The sequence below is a fragment of the Penicillium digitatum genome, chromosome 1 (genome assembly GCF_016767815.1).
Source record: "Penicillium digitatum chromosome 1, complete sequence".
In the NCBI taxonomy this organism is placed as follows: domain Eukaryota; kingdom Fungi; phylum Ascomycota; class Eurotiomycetes; order Eurotiales; family Aspergillaceae; genus Penicillium; species Penicillium digitatum.
In genome coordinates this window covers 361175-385422 of record NC_089384.1, presented here as the reverse complement: position 1 = coordinate 385422, position 24248 = coordinate 361175, and the positions used below count along the sequence as shown (strand labels likewise).

At 49.6% G+C, this 24248-nt stretch overlaps 7 protein-coding genes and 1 non-coding gene across 8 annotated transcripts; 4 read left to right on the top strand and 4 right to left on the bottom strand.

Moving 5' to 3' along the window:
• Positions 1-3119: 3119 nt before the first annotated feature.
• Pdw03_2443 (Patatin-like serine hydrolase, putative) lies at positions 3120-5498 on the top strand (the record flags this gene model as incomplete). Its single annotated transcript, XM_014681701.2, has 3 exons — positions 3120-3156; positions 3246-4729; positions 4782-5498. 3 exons carry the CDS (start codon positions 3120-3122, stop codon positions 5496-5498), a joined length of 2238 nt encoding a protein of 745 aa, XP_014537187.2.
• A 1008-nt stretch (positions 5499-6506) lies between these two features.
• Positions 6507-6603, top strand: Pdw03_tRNA59. Its single transcript has one exon. It is a non-coding gene; the product is annotated as a tRNA-Gly (tRNA).
• Positions 6604-7113: 510 nt separating this feature from the next.
• Pdw03_2442 (Sucrose/H+ symporter, plant) lies at positions 7114-8705 on the bottom strand (the record flags this gene model as incomplete). The annotated part of the gene is made up of 3 exons (XM_014681700.1): positions 7114-7995; positions 8061-8339; positions 8397-8705. 3 exons carry the CDS (start codon positions 8703-8705, stop codon positions 7114-7116), a joined length of 1470 nt encoding a protein of 489 aa, XP_014537186.1.
• Positions 8706-10211: 1506 nt separating this feature from the next.
• Pdw03_2441 (RNA polymerase III transcription factor TFIIIC subunit (Tfc4), putative) lies at positions 10212-13755 on the bottom strand (the record flags this gene model as incomplete). The annotated part of the gene is made up of 5 exons (XM_014681699.1): positions 10212-11104; positions 11156-11371; positions 11430-12243; positions 12305-13325; positions 13376-13755. The coding sequence occupies 5 exons, from the start codon at positions 13753-13755 to the stop codon at positions 10212-10214; spliced, it is 3324 nt and encodes a 1107-aa protein (XP_014537185.1).
• Positions 13756-14538: 783 nt separating this feature from the next.
• Pdw03_2440 (Protein vts1) lies at positions 14539-16475 on the top strand (the record flags this gene model as incomplete). Its single annotated transcript, XM_014681698.1, has 3 exons — positions 14539-15040; positions 15100-16367; positions 16419-16475. The coding sequence occupies 3 exons, from the start codon at positions 14539-14541 to the stop codon at positions 16473-16475; spliced, it is 1827 nt and encodes a 608-aa protein (XP_014537184.1).
• Positions 16476-17009: 534 nt separating this feature from the next.
• Pdw03_2439 (Transmembrane protein 93) lies at positions 17010-17596 on the top strand (the record flags this gene model as incomplete). The annotated part of the gene is made up of 2 exons (XM_014681697.1): positions 17010-17084; positions 17210-17596. 2 exons carry the CDS (start codon positions 17010-17012, stop codon positions 17594-17596), a joined length of 462 nt encoding a protein of 153 aa, XP_014537183.1.
• Positions 17597-17833: 237 nt separating this feature from the next.
• Pdw03_2438 (3-methyl-2-oxobutanoate hydroxymethyltransferase PanB) lies at positions 17834-18866 on the bottom strand (the record flags this gene model as incomplete). Its single annotated transcript, XM_014681696.1, has 2 exons — positions 17834-18493; positions 18600-18866. The coding sequence occupies 2 exons, from the start codon at positions 18864-18866 to the stop codon at positions 17834-17836; spliced, it is 927 nt and encodes a 308-aa protein (XP_014537182.1).
• A 1059-nt stretch (positions 18867-19925) lies between these two features.
• Pdw03_2437 (Sulfate permease SutB) lies at positions 19926-22510 on the bottom strand (the record flags this gene model as incomplete). Its single annotated transcript, XM_014681695.1, has 2 exons — positions 19926-21998; positions 22055-22510. The coding sequence occupies 2 exons, from the start codon at positions 22508-22510 to the stop codon at positions 19926-19928; spliced, it is 2529 nt and encodes an 842-aa protein (XP_014537181.1).
• Between the last annotated feature and the right edge of the window lie 1738 nt (positions 22511-24248).

Below are 24248 nucleotides of genomic sequence, written 5' to 3'. Positions count from 1 at the left end.
ACCATGATGCAGACCGGGTGGAAATGCCGAGAGCTGGCCTACCTAGTTGTCCTGTGCTCCTGTTGGTCCGCTTTTCTACTTTTTTAATCGGGGCATGTACTCGGTACGGAGTATCGTCAAGAAATTTTTTTTTTTTGAAAAAAAAACCACTCTGACTCTTCAGCGCAAATCCCGAATGTACGAGAGTACGACTGATACGCCGTGCCCTTACCGAATATGTGGTTGGTCATCTGTAGGCGCTGAAGGGGGTGCAGCCGATCAAATCAGGGTTTAGACGGAAGCGAATGATCGCACGAGGCATACGATTGGCGGGGGCGCACATGCATGGGAGGATATCTGCATGCTCGTAGGATGCCTCCCTACTCAAAAGGGAAGTAGTGGATGTAGTCATTCAGAAATTTAGCGAAAATGAGCATAAACAGAGGACCTGGTTGGCATTATGCCTTGATGAATCCCCGTGAAAGGACCAATCGGCGACATTCAACTGGAATTCGCCATTATGCTATCTGGGATCGTCGGTGTCCGTCAGCTCGCACTGACGTCTGACATTCCTTTGGGTTGGTGGAGACAGGAATCGGAAAGGGGTTTTTTTCTTTTTACTCTAAATATATTTGAAGTCCAAGATGTCTTCTGATGACATCAATTATCAACAAGATATCCAAGTGATGTATATGTAGATGTGGTTTCATCTCATCCATGGTTCTGCTTGACTCGGTCCCAATAATCAGCCACACCGCTTTTACAGAAAAACGGATCAGGGCGGCTGTCAACCCACAGTCCAATCTTGCCCCTTCATCTTTCTTTAATTCCTCTATCGTCTACTCCGTACCTCGTATTTTATCTCTATCAGAAGTGGGGGCTGTGTTGTTGACAACTCCTTGAATACTATAGTGTATGTTCGACCTAAATTTGAAACAATATGACCATTTCACGTGCAAGATTCAACAACCACGCTTCTAAATTTTGTAAGGAAGCATAATTTTTTAATTTCCCATGATTTGTTCGTTTTTGTTATCCCTGCGACAGATCCTAGAGCGCGGGGTATAACTCTAGTTAGATCAAAATTATTGAGAGCTAACATTCCAGGACAATTTGGTAATTACGCCGCAAACGCTCGGTTCAACTTCAGATCCCAGCCTCGCTGCATGCGAAACTGCACTTTTTATGCGAGGAGTTCACAGCATCCCTACCGTTAGTGAAGTGCGTGCTATAAAGTGCATGTGTACTCCGTATGTACCCTATGGACATCCCCTGTTCTTTTCCAGAAGTACTTCACAAATAAAATGAGACGCCTTTCTGTTAGAAAATTTTTGGGCTAAGGACCGAGTGACCCCTCAAAACACCCAGGAATGTTCAACACATGGAAATTACACCTTTTGACATTACCAGGGGGGGGGGGGGCACACCCTATGCGATCAACTAGATCTACATTGTCCCTCCGTACTACTCCGTACAGACAGCATAAAACAACAATGGCCAAGTTGGCTCCGAGTAGGAAATGCTTTCGGGCGTTGCCCGGCCTCGGAGATCTGAGGTCAGTTTTCTCCACCCTGGGACGATCCCCGCCAAGTGCGCAGTGCGATTTGGGACAAACATGGGCGTTAAGCCTGCTCATTGGCTGAGGCGCGACACGGGTCATTTGCAGACGCATTCCCTTGCCAAGTCTCAACTGTGGCTCGCTGAGTATTTTTCTTTTGTTTTTGCCGCCCATGTTCGGGGAGTACTGGGAGTCAACTTTGCAAGCGGGGGAAAGCTTTCTCACCGGCTCTAACAACGCCACAATACTTCGCGAGGGAAGATCCATGATCTACAGAGGGCCAAGTAGGGAACAATGTTTCGAGTTTGGATTGAAAATAGCGAAAATGGCAAGGCGTCCTTGATTTTCATTAGCGGGGCATAAGAGAGAACATGGTAACCTTTGCATGGGTCTGCATCTGAAATTGGTGCTCCCAGCACGTTCAGGGATGTTGCAAAAGGATTTGAGCAACACAACAAACTGAGCGGCTACCGCGCAACCCGGGACACTAAATAGGTTTGCTGCTGTGTATCGCTACGAGACAAACCAAGCGCTGTATCGAAAAACGATGCGTAAAACCCTTCAGGATAAGCGAGTGTAAAATGACCAAGCAGCAATGAAAGGCGAGGGCTCACAACATGGTTGGTTTTTCATATCTATATTGGAGACTTTAGCAGGTTGATCAACATGATCGGCATTGACCACGAACACGCCCAAAAAGAGAAAGTGTTCGGAATATCTTCTCCTAAACGAGTCTAATTTTGGACGAATTCTGCAGCCTATGACGACGCTAAGGAAATTTAGTCGCTGCAAATCATCCTCGATTATGTGATTAGGGAGCCGTTTTTAACATCAGGTGACCGAAATGATCCTTCCCTGTCGTAAAATATCAAAATGTAGCCAGCGTTCCGTTCTATTACTTCGTAGCTCATGTCCGATACCGCGAACACGAAGCATTTCCCGGTTCTTGATGCAGGTGACTACGTTGTCTTGACCCCCGCTGCCACCCACAGGATGCTGTCCCGAGCCTCCAATTCGATGCTTCAGACATACTCTCCCGAGACGCCTGCCAATCATTGAAGGATTATAAGATCTTTCTCGATATTCGCGCCGATGATCATGTAGCGGTGAGCTATAGTATGATTCTATGAGCCGGAAGAAATAAAATCTCGCATTTAGCCTCGAGATGCAAATGAGATGACCCCGCTAGTTGAGCATTGGACCACTGAATAAGAGATAGATTGCATGAAGGAATTTCGCTTGCCCCAGATGGTGTGCATGGAGGGGTACATTCCAACTATCCTCCAATGCCATCGCACGGCTGGCGGCATTTTCGTGCTCAAATGCCGCAGGATCTCAAGGTGGGATGATGCTTGCCATCGTTTTGCAAAGCCAATTCACTCTCCATCTAAAGATTATTGAGTGAGGTTGAAAATTGCACGACCATGACAAATTTAGTCCTAGATCGATTGTTTCCGGTAGATCTACACAAATTCCCTCGTTTTTGAGTCCAACAAAGTTCCTAAAACCAGTTTCTGTTTACCTACTGAGCCATCCGTGGTTCTGGCATGTGTCTCTTCTTATCTGGCGGGGCAAGATCTGGATGACTCAGCTGCTGCAAAACGAGACTAGCCATTTCCGTAAGTGCTGGTCGCAATGTGGGGATAGGGCTACACGTGACGCCAACGTCATGATTCGTACAACGTAGCTTCCCCAACGGGATTTCCAGGTACCTCTGTGATTTTCAACATTCGTATTCAGAATGTGTTGAACATGACCACTGAGAAGAAACCTGCAGTGTACGACCCTTACGATCCGGCCTGTCTGCCTGACTATGACCGCGACTTCATTAAGCCCGGTGAACTTGACCGATTCGAGAGGGCGCTGAATGCCCCAGAAGCCTCTCCACTGACAGCCATCAACGACTGGCGCCCAATCAATCAACGAGTCCGCAAAAGTCGGGGCCGTCGCAAAACGCCAAAGCGGAGCAAGGATGAAACGAGGGAAGGCGTGCTATATTCTGTTTTGAAATGGCCCTTCCTCTTCTTTGTATTCGCGTGGCTCATAGTATTGAGCTTTGGCTATGTTCTGGTGCGCGTCTATATATTACTGTATGAGCATTGGGTTACCTGGCGGGGGAAGAGGGAAAGGCTACGCCGAGAGCTATCTGCACAGAAAAACTATCCCGATTGGTTGAAGGCGGCTCGGGCGCTGGACGTCCACCTCGGAACCGAAGATTGGAAGAAGACAGATGAATACGCCTACTACGACCATCTCACTGTCAACAAAGTGGTGACACAGCTGAAGCAGCTGAGGAAGGATGTGGAATGGGAAACGGAAAATGGTCGGGTCGGCTCCAGCGAGGTACCTGCCATTGAAGACCTTCGAGCACTTTTGGAGGCTTGCGTCAAGAACAACTTTGCCGGCGTGGAAAATCCTCGAATATACAGCGAGACCTATTCGGGGACCAAGGAGCTGGTTCAGGAGTACATCGACGAAGTGCACGCATGCATACAGATCGTCTTGGGCAATAAGCAGATTGACAAGGATGCCAAGTATCAACTTTTCAAACACTTCGACACGAACTTCGGACGCACCGCTCTTTGTCTTTCGGGGGGAGCCACATTTGCTTACTACCACTTCGGGGTTGTGAGAGCGCTGCTAGACAATGGTGTCCTCCCAGAAATCATAACTGGCACGTCAGGCGGAGCACTGGTGGCGGGTCTAGTCGCGACTCGGACAGACGATGAGCTGAAGCAGCTGCTCGTTCCAGCTTTAGCACATCGGATCCGCGCATGTCACGAAGGACTGGCAACTTGGATCCATCGATGGTGGCGAACTGGTGCTCGGTTCGATACTCTGGACTGGGCTCAGCAATGCTCCTGGTTCTGTAGAGGCTCAATGACCTTTCGTGAAGCTTACGAGCGGACTGGGCGCATTTTGAATGTCACCTGCGTGCCCTCGGATCCTCACTCACCGACTATCCTAGCCAATTATCTGACATGCCCCGATTGCGTCATCTGGAGTGCCGTACTTGCTTCGGCGGCTGTTCCAGGCATTTTAAACCCGGTTGTGTTAATGATCAAAAAGCGTGATGGATCTCTCGCTCCCTATTCGTTTGGACACAAATGGAAGGATGGTAGCCTGCGTACTGACATACCTATCAAAGCGTTGAATCTGCATTTTAATGTCAACTTTACAATCGTATCCCAGGTAAAATCAATTTCCTCGATTTTTTACTGTTTTGCCACTAACACTATCCCAGGTTAACCCTCACATCAACCTTTTCTTCTTTAGTTCTAGAGGAACAGTTGGGCGGCCAGTCACACACCGCAAGGGCCGTGGCTGGCGCGGCGGCTTCCTCGGCACTGCGATCGAACAGTACATCAAATTAGACCTCAACAAATGGCTTCGAGTTCTTCGGCACTTGGAGCTCCTTCCCCGACCTATGGGCCAAGACTGGAGCGAGATCTGGTTGCAAAAATTCAGTGGCACTGCGACGATTTGGCCAAAAACTATTCCCTCCGATTTCATCCACATTCTTTCCGATCCTAATCCTGAACGGCTCGCCCGCATGATACATGTCGGCCAGCAAAGCGCTTTCTCCAAGATTCAATTTATCCAAAATCGCCTTAAGGTCGAGAACGTGATCACGAAAGGACTCCAAGAATCTAAAGCGGGTGGACGCGCACTATCCCCGGTCCTCTCTCGTCAAGTTCGCGATCGAGAGAATGAACATACAGATCCTATGGTCGAGCGTTTAGATGAAAATCTTCCCGAGCGCGATGGTTGTAGCTGCAAGAGCGAGTCGCGTTTCGGTGACTTGTCAGATAGCATATCCCAGTCCACCAGCTCATCGCGTCCTCAGACGCCAAGTTCCCGGCGGGGAAGTGTGATCGAGGAAATTAGACGCCAGTCTGCCGTTTTCTTTGACGATGCCGACTATTATCGGGATGGGGACGAAAACGCCGTGGTCATCTGAGGAAACCCACAGGAGGCTCGAGCGGCTCCAAAATTTATGGCTCGGACTAGGGTCGTTCTGCTTCGGGGCACCTGCAGCCCTATCTCGTGGTGAAACTTCCAGCTACTTTGGATATTCTCAATCCAGTATGACGAGCGGCTCTCGTTAGTATTTGCGGACACTTTCAGACAACACATCCGTTGTTCTTGCTTGGTGTCCTTGACTTTTTGTTCCCCGCTCATCCCTCTTTAGCATAGCAAGGTGTCTTCACTTGATCCTTTTGGCTTCGCCTGTAAGTTTTTGTCCGTTACCTTGATCACACTCTTTATTGTGTCTTTCTTCCTTTTCTCAAAATGGGCTGTGTGTACATAGACAACTTCAAGTGTACAAATAGTAAGGTTTGGGGGAGATTGATTTATTACAATCGAAGTACTACCTTATAACATCCGTAGGTTTCTATCACTTAAAAGCCCGGAACCGCTCTATAAAAGATCTGATTTCTTTTAAAGATTGGGTTTATCCTCGCTATCATTGATTCTAGAGATAAATAGACTTTGAAAAGTTAACACCTCAAATCTGAATTAAATATCGGAGATCTGCTTATAATAACGGCGACGATATAGCTTACGGCTCGTGATTTTATAGAATAACAATATTGTGGGATTTGGAGCTGTTGTATGCGTGTACAATTTTCAGGTGTATAGCCTATCAACCGGGTAGGACACGCCGGCGGTGGGGAAGCAGCATATAATGGTACAGAGTTTCAACCCTAATTCTTGCTTGAATTCGAGGGGTCCTTAGGACCCTTCGACTATAGGAGAAACAGATACGTAGCTTATAATCAATCCGGTTTATACCGAGCTAATCCTAGATCGCTTACGATATTACACCGATTTCCCTTTTAGAGTATTCTAGTAATAAGGATCTATGAATTGTTTACCAATCGCTCGGTGTTTATCCATGGTTACCCAATGATCGATGGTTGGGCTGGTCATAGACCTTGTCGCTTTCCGTATTAACACATCCACTGCATCAGTGGTCTAGTGGTTATGATGCTAGTCTTCCATGTTGAGGAATTTCCTTTCCAAGTTAACTGGCGAGGGGGGTTCGATTCCCTCCTGATGCATTCTTTTTTATCGGTTGTCATATTTACAAGTGGGGCCTTTCGTTGATTGATGGCTTTGTACGGAGCACGGAGTGCTCCATCCACTTTTGTTCATAAGAATACTGGGATTCGCTTTGAAGATAACGTTATTGAAAAAGTCTACGAGCTCCGAAATTGTGAATTGAACTAGTCAACGTCATACGTAGATAAGGACTCATCGAATTCGTTTCGGATATATTAAGCGTAAGAGAAGAAGACAGGCCAGTGGCTACGCCCGAAGTACGACGGGATTACCATAAATGCGAAGGCGAAACTCAGATCTAACTACATACAAAGCTGCCCTGGTTCTACTGTACAAGGTTCCTCTTAATGCGCACTGGTGATCATTCAACCTCAAATAACGTTGGTTTAATCTGTGGTAGAGGGTGATTAATACTTTTCAAGGGTCTCTATATATAGTCTACAGGGATAAGCATATTAATAGGTAAAACATATCCACGAAATACAACAAAAGCCTAGCAGGGTGGGATATCACTCTGTTCGTCGGATACGAATGCCACCATGCCACCCAACCCATCCCTTCTCAGCCGGACCACGAAGAAGACAGATAAGCAGCGCCGCCCCAAGAAACGCTAGATTGACACTGCCCGACAGAATCCATCCCCCTTGACTGTAAAGACGATTTCCAACAGAGGTCCCCATAAGCTGACCACAGAACACGCCCATCATGTATCCCGTGTTAATCCGATTCCGCGCCTTGGGTGCAACACTGTAGATTGAAACACGATTGGCAATTTGACTCATCTGCAGGCCAAAATCCTGCAACGCAGCCTGGATAATTGGGCCCGCAACACTAAACGTGCCTGTATAGGTACCGATGCTGACGCCGACGATCAATATGCCAAAACTGATCAGTATGGAAAACTGCGGTACAAATTGGTCGATCATGTAGCGCGAGAAGAGCGGGCCCAGGAACATGGGTGTAAGACCTGCTAGAGAAAAGAGTCCGATTATTACGGTTGGGTAGTGGTAGGGATCCCCAGATAGCAGGAAGGTAAGTGTTGTCCAGAAACTGGTGAATGTGGCTGAAAGGAAAAAGCCCATGAGAGTTGCCTGGACTAGCACTGGGGATTTCCAGTAGTATCCGATGATGGAATACAGGATCTTGAAGTAGGAGATGTTGGTGTTTGTTGATGGGTAGTCCGGCATGAACAGCCATAAAAGGGCAAATATGAGGAATTGGAGGCCTAGTGACAGCCAATAAATATTTCGCCAGAATGAGTATTCCGCGACTATACCCGAAAGCAGGCGAGCGAAGAGAAGGCCCAGAACGAGCCCTGAAGACACGATTGACAGGGCCGTTGCACGACGAGCTGGGGGCACGAGATCTCCGACGAGAGGGAGCATGATTTGCTGTATAGATAATAGGATTGGTGTTCAGGTCAGATCATCGGATATGCTTGCTTGGAACCACTTACTGGAGTAACAGTCGTGATCGACGACAGATAACTTAGAACAAGGAATACCTCGAATGAATTGGTGATACAGACACCAATCCACAATGCCGCAGTAAGAAGCGTCAACAGCAGAACAAAGTGTCTTCTCCGAACTAAGTCCCCAAGGGGACAAAGAAAGATTAATCCCGTCGCATATCCAGCCTGACTGCAGGTCGGGATCAATGAGGCTCGCTCATGCGAGACATTGAAGAATTGGGCAAGGACATCAAGAATGGGATGTGAATAGTATAGATTGGCAACCTGTATGAACATGTCAGCAGTGATTATGGCATATTTCGATATTTCATTTCGTATTACCGTGACAGTTCCCGAGAATGCGAACAGGACGTTCAAAGGCAAGCCGAATTTCCTCGGATTCTCTGTGTTCCATCGACATCGCGACGGTGTCCACGAAACGACATCGACAAAGCGTTTCCAATACTTGTGGTTCCCTACTGAAACTTCTGTCGAGCTTTGAATATTGACATCATGCCCTTTTTCGCCCTCGCCAAGCTCCTGAACCGTCGGGGAGTTGGAATTTGCCGAGGTAATCGGCAGCAGTTCTGCGGGACTTTCAATTTGAGAGCTGGAATGGGTTCCCACTCTTGGGGTGTTTTCTGCAGACATTTGATAGTGCTTGAGATCTTATGTGACCGTACGTTCTTCTTTCAATGACTCAATGACATCAACGAGGCAGAAAGACATCGGCAGGTTTAGGGAGGATTTGTGTGAGATAGGGTCGAAACAGCTTGAAGGAAATTATCACCTTGACATGCAGGCTAGGCATTTATGAGCCAGTAATAATCCAAAGTCGTTAGGCCTATGTAATTGATTAGCAAGAATCTCAACTTCATGCTATTTCCGCATGCATCTCCGCACTACCCCCCCCACATTCTTGCGGCAGATCAACTTGTAATGCCTTTAAGGGTAAATCTCCATAACAGAAATCGACAATCATTTTTTAGAGGTCAGTGGTTAGAACAGAGCATGCATACAATTGCATGCGGTTTTACAATTAGGGCCGCATCCTCTAGGGGTCAAAGCACTAGAAAATTGGTGCTGATGGCCAACGCATCGGTGGTGCAATTAACAAAGCAAGGCTTCATCTGTGCACCGAGGTGCGATAGAAAAAAACAAAAGGGCCAAGTACTCAATTCTCAAGAGTAAGCAGAGCAGACCAGACCATCCCCGTGCAAAAGAGGCAGCTTTCTGTCCGAGAGCTCTAGCATGCATTGGCGGTATATAACCTCCACAACTATTACCCAAAGCACTGGGGTTATTGTACCCATAGAGCCTCGGCTATATACCTAGAAGTCATGGACTTTCTAGTATGTGGGATAAAGTTTGATGAATCAGACCAGGCATTACTGGGAGTTATACCGGTGTAAAATCGGCACTCCCCACTGGTGGTCTTTTGCTTCTATATCGATTGTCGTCGTTCTGTAGACAGCCCTTTCTACAGCGGCAGAGACTGGACATGAGGTATTGTGGTCAGGCTGTTGACTGACTGATCGATCGCGGCCGGCATAAGCAACAAGCAACGTGCATTGGACAGTGATCAAGTTACTCTTGAGTCGGGGATTTGGCACAGAAGGAAAGGACATAGATGGAAGAATAGCTCTATGCGGGGCCGCAACGCATGGTGTGGAGGAAACTATCTATTTACTACTCGAAAATAGCGTCAATACCAAGAGATCACAGAGGCTGCATTCCGCTGTCAAGGGCAGCAGAGTCGAGAAGAACTTCAATTATCACACTACTGCTCAAGAACGGGGTAGATGTCAAGCTGACAATAGACAACATATCTGCAGCGTTGGACATTGCTTTGCAAATGAAGCATTCCGATATGGCCGTGTTACTCCTCAAGCAAGGTGCTGATATTAGAACGAGGAACGATAAAGGATGGACGCCACTGCATGAGGCCTCGCAAACGGCTTGATCAAAACCGTCAAATGACCATCGAACAGGGACGCGGAAACAAATGCGAAGGCGATGTGTGGGACGACGCCACTCCATGTTGCCTCTTCTTGGGACCATGTTGGGATTCACGCATGTGATACTCTTGATTTTGAAGTTCTAACCCAGAAGATACACGTTGCAAAGCAGGCAATTTCATAGCAGCATGAACTGAGATCAGATGACAAGCCATTTTTCTGTAACAGCCTTCGCCAACTTTGCGTTGCCGCTGAGAACATGAATACACTGCAGCGCATAGGCAGCCTCGCGCGAGAAATCCTCAACAAAATGCTGACCAGTGGGCGACGAAGTCTCCTGTGGTTTGCCATTATCACCCATAATCACTTCAGCATTGTCTGTTGCAGATGTCTGTTTTAGAGATGATTTCAATTTGGCCTGTTCCTGAATCTGCTGACCGAGTTTCAACACACGGTCATACTTCTCGATGGCAAGGTGGGCCAGACCAAGCGAGTGCCAGACACGAGCAAAGTTGAATTCCATCTCCTGTTTTTCGGCTAGAAGAGTTCCAGGCTTTTCACGAACCAGCCGGTATTCATGCATAAAGGATAGTCCTTGCATAATAAGGTAGTGACGATTCTCGGATTGTCGTTTGAGAGAGTGATGGATGAAGGAGAGTGCGATGGAGAGGAGAACGGCCGGGTTTTGGTCGTCTAGAGCGTATGCTCGGAAGAAATAGTTTAGCGCGGGGTAGAAACTGTTTCCTGAGTACAGCATGTGGCCGTAGAGCACAAGAAGAGCAATGTCTAACGATTTCGCGGTGATAGGTTCACCGGCTTCATCTCGTGTGGATAGAGTGGCGCGCTCTTTCCAGACAGAATGCCGGATGGGTCGAGGGGTATCTTGTGGCATGGTAAAGTCTATTGCCTTGATTTGGCGAAGCATGAATTTCATGTTTCCAGAGGAATGGAAAAGGGATCGGTGAGGGTCGCCACAGAGGTGGCCCAACATAGAGAAAAGCCGATAAGTGTCGGTGACAAACTGGTATTCTTTGATAAACCAGCGGGCTTCATTGGCCAATGTCTCTTCATCCCGTGCACGGAGAGCGCATGCTACAAAGGTGTCAGTAGATAATCCGTTGTCAGTGAATTGAATAAACTCACTGAACCAGCAAACATGAATCAATCGCGACTTGGGCTTGGAGTGCAACCAGATGCTTGCAATCGCCGCAGAATCAAGGGTCTCATAGGCTTCTTCTGGCTCGCCTTGTTCTGCTACAAGTAGAGCGTACTGCAGGAAGATGTCAAGCCACTCATCAAATGGTATTCCATGGTAATCGGTAGGAATGGAACCCTGCAAGGGCTCCTCTAAGATATCTCCTGAAAAAAAACATTAGCATGGCGTGTGCATATGGATGGATTGATAGAGGTGATATACCCAAAGTTTCTTGAAGACGGCCCGCCATTTGCTGCATTTCATCCATCATTGCGCCATTTTTGGTCTGGTTCTTGGGGTTCGCACCAGTCGAATATCCCCTAAAGGCAATACTTCGATCCATCGGATAAAATGCCCGATTGTTCCGGAAATCTCGCAATAGAGCATCAGCAATGTCTAGCCAATCTTCAGTTGCTGCAGGGACGCCGTCTTTGACTTGGGGATTCAACTCCAACAACTTCGAATACAAGAATTGAATATCATCTGTCCGAGTACCTTCGCCAGCTTGCGCCCGCCCTTTGCCAGGAACCGAAGGAGTTGCGTTCATTAGTGTTGCTGCCTGTGTAGGTTTGGGTGCAATCGACCGCAGGGGTCCCGATCCAGCCATTTTGAACTCTATGGCGAGCTGTTCAAGTCTGGTGTCCTTTCTTCTTCCCCGACTGCGATTTTCTTGTCGACCGATCAGGACTGCCTCACCGACATATTTCATAGCCTGTTCGTTCATCCCGAGACTCTCATAGAGCTTGGCTAGTAGTACACGCGACTCCATGTGACTAGCATCATGTTCCGCTACAAGTAGATAACAGCTTTCGGCATCTTCCATCTTACCCATCTGCATGTAGCATTCAGCCATGGCCATAAAGAAGCTGATATCGGCATGCTCAGCGGTCTGCTGGATGGGTGTATAATATCGGAGTGCTTCTTCGAAGAGACCGGCTTGTTTTAGAGCATCTGCCACTTCCCTAAAAAGATCACCATAATCGAAGATCCGGGCACCTTCAGAGTCGTCTTCTGGGTTAAGCCATTCAAAGTGATGCTGATAATATTTTGGTCAGTACTTCATTCGATCGTGGTCATTACCCCGAGATCACACTCACCAACGCCTCGCTGTGATGCTTGTCGCCCACTTTTAGGCGGAAAACCCCCATTTTTATACGAAGTTCTAGCGGAAGACCAAGCCCGTACGACTCTCGAGGCCACTGACCGGGTAGGAAACCATCGGTTTTGATGCGCCGAGGTGAATCATCAGCGTCCCATTCTCTGTCGTCATCCTCGTGACTGTCCCACACTGAGTCTTCTCCGCGACCTAGAAGCCAACGTGCAAGTATTTTCAAAGAGATAAGTCCTTCTTCGGGTTGATTGAGATAGCCAAAAAGCTCAACATAGATATTGAGATCCGACCAAGTGAACTCACAGTCCCCAGGGTCGAGAGATAGGTAGTGGTCCATGCTGTCCGCATAATAATCTGCTGCTTTTTGTACGTCATTGAGATCAATGTACGTTTCTGCAAGATGGCGCAGTGCTCTGGGACTGTGTGGAGAGTCCTTGAGTAGTCTCTCATACTCAGCTGCGGCTCGGCCATTGTGACCTAGCTCACGATAGATCGCTGCTCTCTGAAACCGAATGTTGGTGTTGCCAGGACTGACCTCGAGGATGCGACTGTAACAATAAGCAACATCATGCAATGCGGACTGTCGATTCTCTCCGGCGCGATCCAAGATGAGCCGAGCAACTTTGATCCAGACACCGGGATCTTTCGGTCTTGTATGAGCTCCATTGAAAAGAGCTGCCAAGGCTTTATCGTTTTCTCCTTGTGCAAGGAAGATTTCCGAGAGCAAAGAGTGGGCAGCAAAAATCTCAGGATTGATCTGAATCGCCTGCATCACTAGATCAATGGCTCGGTCATAGTCTCCATCAATGAAGGCAGAGGTAGCCCCCGAATGAAGAAGTTTAAATTCTGGACTGGGCTCTAGAGGTTTGCGTGGTCCTCTTTTGATGCCCTTTCCACCGCGAGCGCCATATCTTCCGGAAAATCGTCCACCTCCACGACGACGGCGCCTGCTGGCGCCTGAACGATCATCGTCATCATCCTCCGCTGGTTCGTCTTCTTCCGAATCACTAGTACTGTGTTAACTAAAGTCAGACATGCGGTGTCTTAGCACTCATACCTCTCGCTCTCGTCTCCGGATAGGGCAAAGTCCTCGTCCGATACTTCCCCGTCCCCAGGCACGGGAGGATACGACACTGGGGGATACCCTTGACTATCATATTCATCTGGGTAAAATCCATCAACCTCTTGCTCTTCTTCAACTTCGCCTTGGCCATCGTTTGGGTCTTGAGGATATTGATTGATGCTTTGAGGTTGACTTTGTGGGGCTTGGTCCCCAAACAAACGAGGATCAAGCACCGAGGAAATCAAATCCCCGGTATTAAAAGATTGATCATTTTGCCATGGATATTGAACATTCTCATTGATCTCCGGATATGCCGACTCTCTGTCTTGCATTTCCTCATCCAAAATCCCGTCCGGGTAATGCTGGGAACTCATGGCCACTGACGATTCAAAATTCAAGATACCAAAAATATCCGCTGCTGATTAAAGATATCGCTTAAGTTAATCACCAGAAACGTGGATCACTAATGGGGTTCATTGTCAATCCAGTTTAGCATGAAGTGCACTGAATCTAGGGAAAGGTTTCAGGTCTGGGCTCGGCAGATGTTCATAGTAACTGTCTCCACCAGGGCTGAAGAAAATATTCAGATTTGACCAAGAACAGAATGGCCAGGAAAGAAAAGAAAATAGAATAAGTCCAGAATAAAAAGCAGAGATATGGAGAAGTCAAGAAAGAATGTTCCTAAGGTTCTCCTCGGTGAACCCGTGATCTGCCTGAAACAGAAAAGCCTCTTCACCAAACTTCTTCATTCAACTTTCCTTCTCTTCTTCTTCTTCCTCTCCCTCTCCCTCTCCACCTAACCTCTCCTCTTTCCCCCTTTCCCTTTCCTTTCCCTCTTTCTTTAGGACTCGGTGGCTTGACTGTGTTTGACACACTATTGCTTCAAGTCTCAATTTCCTTTCGTTCCAGGCCTTTAATTTTTGATCTCAAATTTCCGACGTGCAGCCCACTGGACTGGTCTGTGCCATCGTCTGGACGAGAGATCTGGATCTTTTCAGCGTCATCTGATACCCTAGGATCTTAGCCTGGATTCTGGATCAAGATTTTTTTTTTGATTTTATTTGTTACGCAAACTCAGCAGGTCCTGCAGGTGTTTTGCAGTAATCATTTCCCCCACTGTATTTACTAGTCATCCTCCCAACACGTCGTCTTAAACCATGGCCAGTCATATCATTGGCAATCGCAACAGCACTCCCGAAGCATCAAATTCAACTCTCCGTCCGCCATCCTCATCGCGAAATCTCGGATCGCACCAGCTGCGAGCGTCGGCAGACATGTCCGGGTTTCCTTCGCCGTTGTCCGCCCGAAGCATCCGTCCATCATCGGAGGTCTTTTTCAACCAACAAACCCAAGGTCAGAATGCGACGGAAGATGCTTTGGACCGTGCCGCTCAGCAATGGCTTGCGGACATTGATCAGTACGAAACTACTTTGGAAGAAATGGCAGCTGCTACGCTTGATCAGGACTTTAAGGATGAACTCAGTGCCATCGAGCAATGGTTCCGTGTTCTGAGCGAAGCCGAGAGAACGGCGGCCCTATATGCATTGCTGCAGCAGACCACTCAGGTGCAGATCCGGTTTTTCATCCAAGTCCTGCAGCAGATGTCTCAGGGTCACCCGATGTCCGGCCTGCTCTCCCCTGCCAATTTTGGCGAAAAGGGTATGCTAAATTGTCCACATCATCTTTGGGATGTAACTAACTTACTTTTCCTCGTGCAGATGCCATGTCCAGCCGTCTGAGCGATGCTATGTCGAAGCTTAATATGGATACCTCCTCCCGAAACTCCCTCGGACGACCTCCGCCATCCCCCAGCGCGAAGCGCAACTCTGTCCTCGACCCTTCTACCATCAATGCGATGTTCCCGGATGCTGCCGCGGCAATTGCAAAGAAGAAGGCGGAATTCACCCAACAGACTGGCAACGCGCCTCCGTCGAACCGCAATAGCGCAGTTTTCGACCGTGCCTCTTTCGTGGCCCCCACTATCTCGGCGCCTGACAACAATTCGGACGGCCTGGGTCAGCAGCCTGGCTCTCCGTGGGCTCAGCGTGGTGTTTCAGACACGCAGCCTCCTATCGCTCGGCCCAAGTCATCCTCCGGACACCAGCCTATGGGTCAGTTCAGCCAGACCTCTGGCATGCGCCCGCCTCTTCCCCAGAGTGCCAATATCCCTGCTCCCGATATCGAGCCCCCCCTGCTCTCGCCATACAACGTCGGAAACCACAGCTGGGCGTCGATGACCAACACTCCGATGACTGCGACTTTCGGTCAGCAATCGCACCAGAACTCCAACAGCCACGCGGATATGGTTGCCAATGCCACAGCCATGAAGCTGGCAGCTTTGTCGACGGTGAATAACCGCATCGCTCTGGATGACGCGCGCAAGTATCGCCGTGCTCGCTCCAATGATGGCCAGGGCAAAAATGCGCATGGAAACCCGATGCTCTCTCAGGGCTTGGCCAGCCCAGGCCTGGGTGGACAGCACTTGGTGGCCGGTCAGCTTCTCAACACCCAACAGCTGGCAGCCCTTCAGGCTCAGCAACAGGCGGCTATGGCGGGTAGACGATCTCGCCCAACATCGCCCGGCATTGCTATGCACGGTGGTGGCTTGGCCCCGATGGGCTTCACCTCCCCGCAGAACAATGGATTCTTGGCTGCATATGATCCTAACAACCCTCTTATGGGCAATGGATTGGGCTCTTTGAACATTGGGCAGTTTGGTCTAGGCAATGAAGGCTACCTGTCAGACCACTCGGAGGTCACGCGAGGCCGTTCTCCGCGGGGCCGCCGTGGTAGCTCCAAGCCACCCGAGGACCCCACAGACCTGGCTCTTCTGAAGGATATCCCTAGCTGGCTGCGATCCCTCAGGCTGCACAAGTATACAGACAACCTGAAGGATCTGCAGTGGACGGAACTGGTCGATCTGGACGACAAGGCCCTGGAAGATCGCGGTGTCAATGCTTTGGGTGCACGCAACAAGATGCTCAAGGTAAGCGTTGCTTCATTTTTGATGTTGACCACCCACTAACATTTCCATCAGGTCTTTGAGCAGGTCAAGGAAGCCCGTGTCGATGGTAAATTCGAAAATCTGGTTTAATGTGATATTTGAATTTAATTCAGCGACATCGTTGAACTGGCATCTTCTTGCTGCTATGTTTGCAGCATAATCGAGGACAGATGCATCAAACGCTGTGATGTGAACGTATTCATGAGAAAGGTTCGGGATTATTGAACATTGGATTCGGGTTAATAGTAGATATGAACATGATTGATTTGATTTACGTTAAAAGCTCTCCTACATAGTGTTGTGCTCTTGAATGTAGTGTAATAGACCAGTCCTGAGCAATGGAATTATCATTTCGGGAGACCATGCATGTGGCCCGTGCACTTCTAGAAACTCGCTGCCAATTCCAACCTCCGCCTTTTCATGCCGAAAGCTGCTGTTGACCACCCCTCCACGAGAAAATCCTCCGGTGCATCAATTCCATCACCATTGAATAGCAAAATCCCAGCAACCCCGATTAAAATCAGCAAAAATCCGGTGATCATTATCCGCAACGAACACCGAGAGCCATAGCTCGACCTCTTGAAGCCCAACATCGGGAATAAAAAAGACATCAAAGCAGCCACAATGGCACCAACAAAGCAGGAGCTCTCCCTGCTAATTACCCCGTTGGTCCCAGAGGCCGTCCAGCACAACAACCGCGTATGACATCCCACATCCCATCCAACCACCCCTGTCCCGCGCCATGTCCATCTCCGTTTCCATCATACCCACATCCACATCCTCCATTCCAGATACCACACCCCAACTAACAATCCGGGAAACAGATTCTCTCCTCCCTCCACAGCCTAGCCTCCTTCCTCCTCGGCCTATCTGCCGGAATCCTAGCCCTTCAATCAGGCTACGGCTTCGCCTTCTACTTCCTTGGCACGATCCTGGTATCAGGGCTCTTCCACGCGGTGCTGATCCACCGCTCCGGTGGTGCAGGTGCCGGCTCCTTCTTCCCCGGTAGTAACCCTGGCGAGGTCGAGGGTGTCATTGAGATGGATGAGAAGAGTAAGGCTGTGCGCATGCAGCTTGGTGGGAAGGCTGGTCCGAAGAAGATTCTCCGTAAGGGTGCGTGGAGGGATCTTTGGTTTGGTGGTGGTGTTATGAGTGAGGCGCTTAGTGGGTTTGTTCTTGGATGGGCGGGTGTTGGGGGTGTCTTGAGGTGAAAAGAACAGAGCATCGGCTGCTGGGGATCTACCATTCTATTTGAAAGCCAGGGTGGGGGTTTCTGGGGCAAGTTCAAGGGGCTTTAACTGCTCCGTACGAATTGAATTGTTGCATGGTTTTAATTGATATTCGCCTAAAGCTTGCCTGCAGGTTGGAAACTCATTTGGAATATATATTACACATCTGGGCAGCCCCAAAGGTCGTCGGTATATTTCCAGATTGTCTTGAGGAACAGCTTAGGACCCAAAAGTGCACCCAGCACTGCTTTCTTCACCCTTCTCGCCCGCAACTTCATTAACAACCTTCTCAAACTCCTCCAACACCTCCTTAGAAACAGAATAACTATATTCGGCCGAAGGAAAAGCCCTCCTCTTAACCTCCTCCCTATAAGCCTCCACCCCCCTCCTAGCCTCCCCCCAAACATCCGCATAGGTCTTGACAAACTTCGGCAAAAACCTCCCCTCGGGGAAATTCCCCAACATATCAACCTGCACAAGAACCTGTCCAGAACACCCATTCCCAGACCCAATCCCAATAGTCGGCACGCTCAGCCGCCGTGTAATAATCTCCGCAATCTCAGGCGGCACAGCCTCAATGAGAACCATACAAGCACCAGCCCTCTGCACAGCCAATGCATCCCGCAGAAGCTGCACTGCGCCCGCGACCGACTTGCCTTGCACCCGGAACCCGCCGAGCGAGTGCTGTCGCTGCGGTGTCAGTCCGACGTGGGCCATAACTGGGATTCCGGCCTGGGAGATCTTGCGGATGGTAGATGCCATTTCTGCGCCGCCTTCGAGTTTCACGCCTTTCATACCGCCTTCTTTTACCATCCGGATGGCGGATGTCAGGGCTTGTTCTGGGGTTATTTCGTATGAGCCCATTGGTAGGTCTGCGATCTATGTAGGTTGTGAGATGTTGAACTATTCTGAGGGTGGTGGAGGTGTAGTGTAGTGTGTTTCTTTGGGATGGGGGATGCATGTGCATTATGTATAGAGTACTTACTGTGAACGCACTCTTGACGGCACGGTTTACACTTCGGCAGTGGAGGAGCATCTCGTCCATGGTTACTTCATTTGTATCTTCCATTCCCATTGCGACCATTGCAAGGCTATCGCCTACCAGCACGATCTCCATTCCGGCAGTGTCGGCGACATGGCCGCTGGGGAAATCGGATGCGGTGAGGACTGTGATGGGCTCGTTCTTTTTGTAGAGGGTTTGGATTGTTTGGATTGTTACTTTTCTGCGTGTGCTGGCGGTTGTTGAGCCCATTGGTGAATGGGAGCTATATTGCGCGATGCATGATCTGATTGGTGATTGGCGTGGAGGAATAGACAGACTTCCGAGGCGCAGTGCTGGACGGCTCAGGCAATTGACTGCTTTCAGAGTCATTTTCAATTGAATAGCTTCTGATAGATCTCCGTAGAAAGGAAAGAGAGCTGAGAATGAATTGAGGGAATAGACTGAACGTTCTGGCGGATGCGGCGTATTTCGTAGTACTTGGAACTATGGGGCCCAGTCGTACCTCGGCCATCTATACGCCTCGCTTGCAACTCCCCTTTTCACTATTGTCTCTATTGCCTGACCCCGTGGGTGATGGAGTCTGGATGAAACTTCTGCGCGGAATGCCCTCCATAAGGGGATGACAAGACCGTTTGTAGGTGACTTTAGCGTGACCGGTTGGCGCGTCGTAGAGAGGGGCTTGGATGATGGAGATAGCGTCAAGGGGAGAAGATCTAGAAATTAAGGAGACTCGAAAAGAGATCTAGAAATCTACCTAGAAAGACATCGAAACATTTCGGCAGATCTGAAGGCCAGTTTACTAATGGTCGGTTACGTGGAGGTTTGCTAAAAGACTACACAGGAAGGCATGTAAATGAAAAGGTGGAATCTATTCACCATACGAGGTCTATCCAAGATAGCTGTGTAAGGAAAAGGGGGTGTGTATCTCCCCAGGAAGAAATCCAGAGCCAAATCCATTCCAAATAATCCGTTTCTTCCCAGATCCAAAAAAAAGGCCAACAAATAAGACCCAGACCAAATAAACAACGCACGCGAACCAAGGGAATAGTGCTGAAAGAATACATCACAACAGGATGTCCACAGTCAGTGCCATGGAATACAACCAATATCAACAGTGCCGAGTAACAAAAATTTAGAGAGAAGCGAAAAGAACAAGAGCAAACACGACATTAACAGGTCATAATCGGGGGTATATCAAATCAGACTCCAAGCCAGGGAGGAACAACTGATCGATGCAGACAATCAGCAAGCAGGAGATGATGCAGTGCAAAGCGAAGAGATGAAACACATAACAAAAAAAAAGACGAATCACTCAATTTGAGGGATCACGTCCGAAGAATTGGCAACGGCACTTTGAAGAGCGCTGGTCAAGTCGATGTGGAAGAAAGGCCGATTCATGCCCTGCACGAGCACAACCCTAGGACGACGCTGGTATGCCTTGCTGCCCGTGATATCACGATTGAACTTGTCCTCACGGGTGACCGAGTTCTCGGATGCGGTTTCGATGTCTTCGGTCTCCAACTCGATGGTGTTGGAATCGGACTTGAGGCCGGATTCGATATCCGCATTCTTGTGGAGGGAATGTTCGCGCTGGTTAGCGACGATCTCGGCGTGGGCGGCGGCTGAGGCGTTGCCTTCAATCTCCGCCACGCTGAAGATGGGCTTCCACCGGTGGAAGCCGTCGCTAGCGATGGGTGTCGGGTAACCGAAGCCTGCGGCAGCCAGGCCGCGCTTTGTCCAGCGGTTGTTGATGTGTGCGAAGTGCCATTGCACGGTGCGGGGGGAGGCGTACATATCCAGCTGGTTGCGGACGTCGATCAGATTCTGGATTGAGGTTACGTCGACATTGTTCACGGACGAGAAGTCCAGAATGACGGCTTGGAGAAGAGGCAAGCGTGAATCGTCGTCGCTGCCGTCCTTGCCGCGGCGGGGACCGGCGTCGTTCCAGGGACGTTCACCGCGGCTGCTGTAGGCGTGAGGATTCGTTCGGCGGGTGTTCTTGAAGATGGTTTGAACCAGGGAATCGGTGTAGTGGTTGGCGTTGGGGTAGTTGAAGCCTTCGGCAAAGCGGTAGATAAAGATACCAGGAAGGGGCTGTTCCACTTCGATGTCGGGGTTGGAGCCATCAGTGTGGTTGAGGGGAAGGAAGATGGTTCGGTGGTGGCGGTCCTCGTCGTCGGAGGGAGTCTTGTTAGTTCCAAACGATCCGTACTTTCCGTCGCCGTTCAACAGATGGTCTCCGACAACAGAGTGGATGGTGACACGGCCTAGGAACTGACCGCGGGCCTTGGCCACACGGAAAAGGAGGACTGCCACCGACACACAGACTGTGCAGTAAATACCATTTTCAATGGAACTGAAAACGGTGACAAAGACACCGATGAAGAAAATAATCGCATCAAGTGGCGACACGCGCCAGAACTGGTAAACAGTGTTCGGGGGAGTGATTAGATCGCCGACAGCGTGGATAATGACGCCAGCCAGAGAGGCCTTGGGGATGTAGAAGAAGACAGCGGGCAGGGCATAGATAGCCAACAGGACCACAACTGCGGTGATGACACCGGCAAGGGGTGTCCGCACTCCGGCTTTCGACTTGATAGCTGTCCGGGAGAAGGATCCAGTCGCGGGGTAGCCACCGAGGAAAGGCCCGAGAAGGTTACTTACCCCAATGGCGACGAATTCCTGAGAGGGATCGATCGTGTAGTTGTTAACGCGACCGAAAGATTTGGAAATGGCAATGTGCTCAATCAGAAGAACGATGACCGCAGCTGGAAGTTCGCCAATGTAGGCTTTGATGATCTTAGAATCCAGAGTGGGCACCGCGGCCTGTTGAAATCCTCGAGGGACTTTACCGAGAAGCTTAAATGCCGGGTGCTCCCTTCGGTGCAAGTTGGTGGCAGCACTAATCATGGTGTAGAATAAGATCACAAACACGGTCCGAAGAGTCGAGATGAAGAACCAGGTCTTGGCCCTGGCGGGCTGCTTCTTCGCAGCGTAAGTGCATGCTGAACGGATGATGTAAAGCATTGCACAGGCCGTGACCCCCATAGCAGCATCCAAGGTCGAACTGGGGAGGTGTTTGAGGGTGTTGATAATGATCTTGTAGGTGGCACCGCGCGTGCTAAATTTGGCCTTCTCGCCCAACATAGTTGGGACTTGTCCCGCACAAATACTTAGAGCGGAGCCGGTCATGAAGGCCGAGATGGCGGGGAGAGGAATGAAATCGACAATGAATCCGATACGCAGGAGACCCATCACTAGAACAATCGCACCGCAGATGATCGCCAGAGAGGATGCAATCAAATGGGCAGGGTAGTCTGGGTATTCACGCTGAACCTTGTTCACGATTGTTCCGGTGAGAGTTGACATGACGGCCACGGGCTGTGTGAGACGAGGTTAGCGATGTCTGGGTTTCACTCTGCCGCAGTGTCACTCACTCCAATGGTGATATCCTTTGACGTGGCAAAGAACCAATAGATCAAAACTCCCATGAACGAGGAGTACAGACCGAACTGTACCGGCAGTTCGGCCAGGTCGGCATAGGCCATACCTTGTGGCACAACGACCGCTCCAACAGTGATACCGGCAACCAAGTCTCCGTACAGCCAGGTGAGGTTGTAGTTGCCAATCCATGAGAGGAAAGGGAACAGACTGACAACATATCTGCCTATTTGAGCTCCGGACGGGGTGGTCTCGCGAATCCAGTCGATACTTGTCGGCTCGGGCTCGTTGTATGAATATGTGTCGACGGTCCCGATCGAGAATTCCGATTCTCCCCTTGTAACGGCCTCACTGGTAGCCCCCAGCGGGTCTCTGTATGCCAGCTTGATCCCGAGAACCTTGGCTAGGGAATGGCCAATCTTGGAACTGGCCTGGTCCCATTTTCCAGACATGATTGTGCTTGTACAGACCGGAGTTGACAATATCAAATGCCGGGAGTGGACGAAGCTTCACCCCCAGGATGTGTGTTGACTAAAAATCTGGAAAGATCTGTTGGAGAGTCCCTAGAAATCTGGTGATGATCAGGGATATAAAATAGAATGTCACATCAGACACTCATACACTTGGCATGGCGCGACCCAAAAAAAAAAAAAAAAAAAAGAGGGCACAGAATGTTGGATGCGTGATTCGATCGCAAATGGCGCAATATCTAAGCTCCCCGTATTCAACTTCAGATTTGCCTGGAACTTTCCACTTCACTGGCCGGGGTCAAATTCAAGCTAGGGCTAAACGAGGGCTAGACTTAGATCCCGTGGTCGAGATAAAATTCCCCCGAAACAAGTCAACCCTGGTTAATAGCGAGCCGACGTTGTGAACGATCAGAGAGGACATTCAGACTGGCCGGGTCCACCGATGATGTTGATCACTGAGCACAAACCCGCGGGTCCCACTCGGTCTGGAAGAAGATGACGGGTTGTGGACTCGTGGAGTAGATGGGGCTGGGAGAACTCGGATTGTATGTGGGGAGAATGTTTCCACCATCACACCGGTTGACTCGGTTTGGGGGGGGTTTTTTTTGTTAACGTGCTTATTGGACCACACATTCTCTGGAGTTCATCGCCCATACAATAGAACTGCGATGAAAATGGAAGATCCTCCCCTAGAGAACCGGATGACAAATGAGATTTGCCCCAGATCAAGTGGAGAGTCATCTGACCAATCATGGACCGGTCAGAACACGCAATCTGGAGGCGAGATGGTGAAAGTGACGCGAGGATCCACTGGCGGGAGACCTTCAGGGCCATTTGTCAACCGGAGTAGTCCCCTCTAGCTCCACAAATGACCGGATCGAAATTGCCATGGTCTGTCCCGTTATGGAAGGGTCGATTCAGAAGTTCTAATGTGATGGAAAAAGTCAAAAGCTCGCGTGGAGTCCGTTGGAGCTCGGGGCGACTCAATCTGTGAGGTGCAGAGGCAGTGGAAAAGGTCGGGACTCATTCTCGCAGCAGTGACGGAGTACGGAATACGCTGTAGACAGTTGCCTTGTTACCGAGGACAACATACGCTATATTAGAACATGGACCTGAGGATATTTCAACCTAGTACGGAGTACTCTCTACAGAGTAAGGAGGCAAGGCCGGAGTTGCCTCGAGTGTTGAACCGGCATCCCAACGGCCCCGTGTTGAGGCATGCACTGAAATTGGACATGGAGCCTCGAGATTGCACGTCTTTCCCCCCTGCTGGGGGTTTGTTTGCATCCACCTTGCAAACGCGCAATTTCGATCTAAATCACATCATCGAGCTTTATCTTTGGCCCGCGGATAGCGGGAGATTCGAAAGACGGAAGTACTCAAGCAGTGCTGCGTGCAGAGGACATCTGGAGAGCTGCGCCCTTAACTTAAAATATGGTGCCACGAGACCCAGGCCACTCGTGGTCTGTTCACCGGCGTCTCAGCTGTCTCGATTTACATCTTCCCCGTGAATTGCTGGCTAGTCTTCCTGGGACATTCCTCGGCGCTTTTGACCTTATCACGCAAGACATTCCGCCCCAGACAACTCCGTACAGGAGTAACGTTTCCAAGACCCGTGGATTCTCTGGGCTGCCAGACTGACTTTTAAAGCGGCCGGTAAGAGAAAAAATAGGCGACAGGAAGAAGTCAAAAAGGAAATCACGCGGCGTCGCGTGGTTCG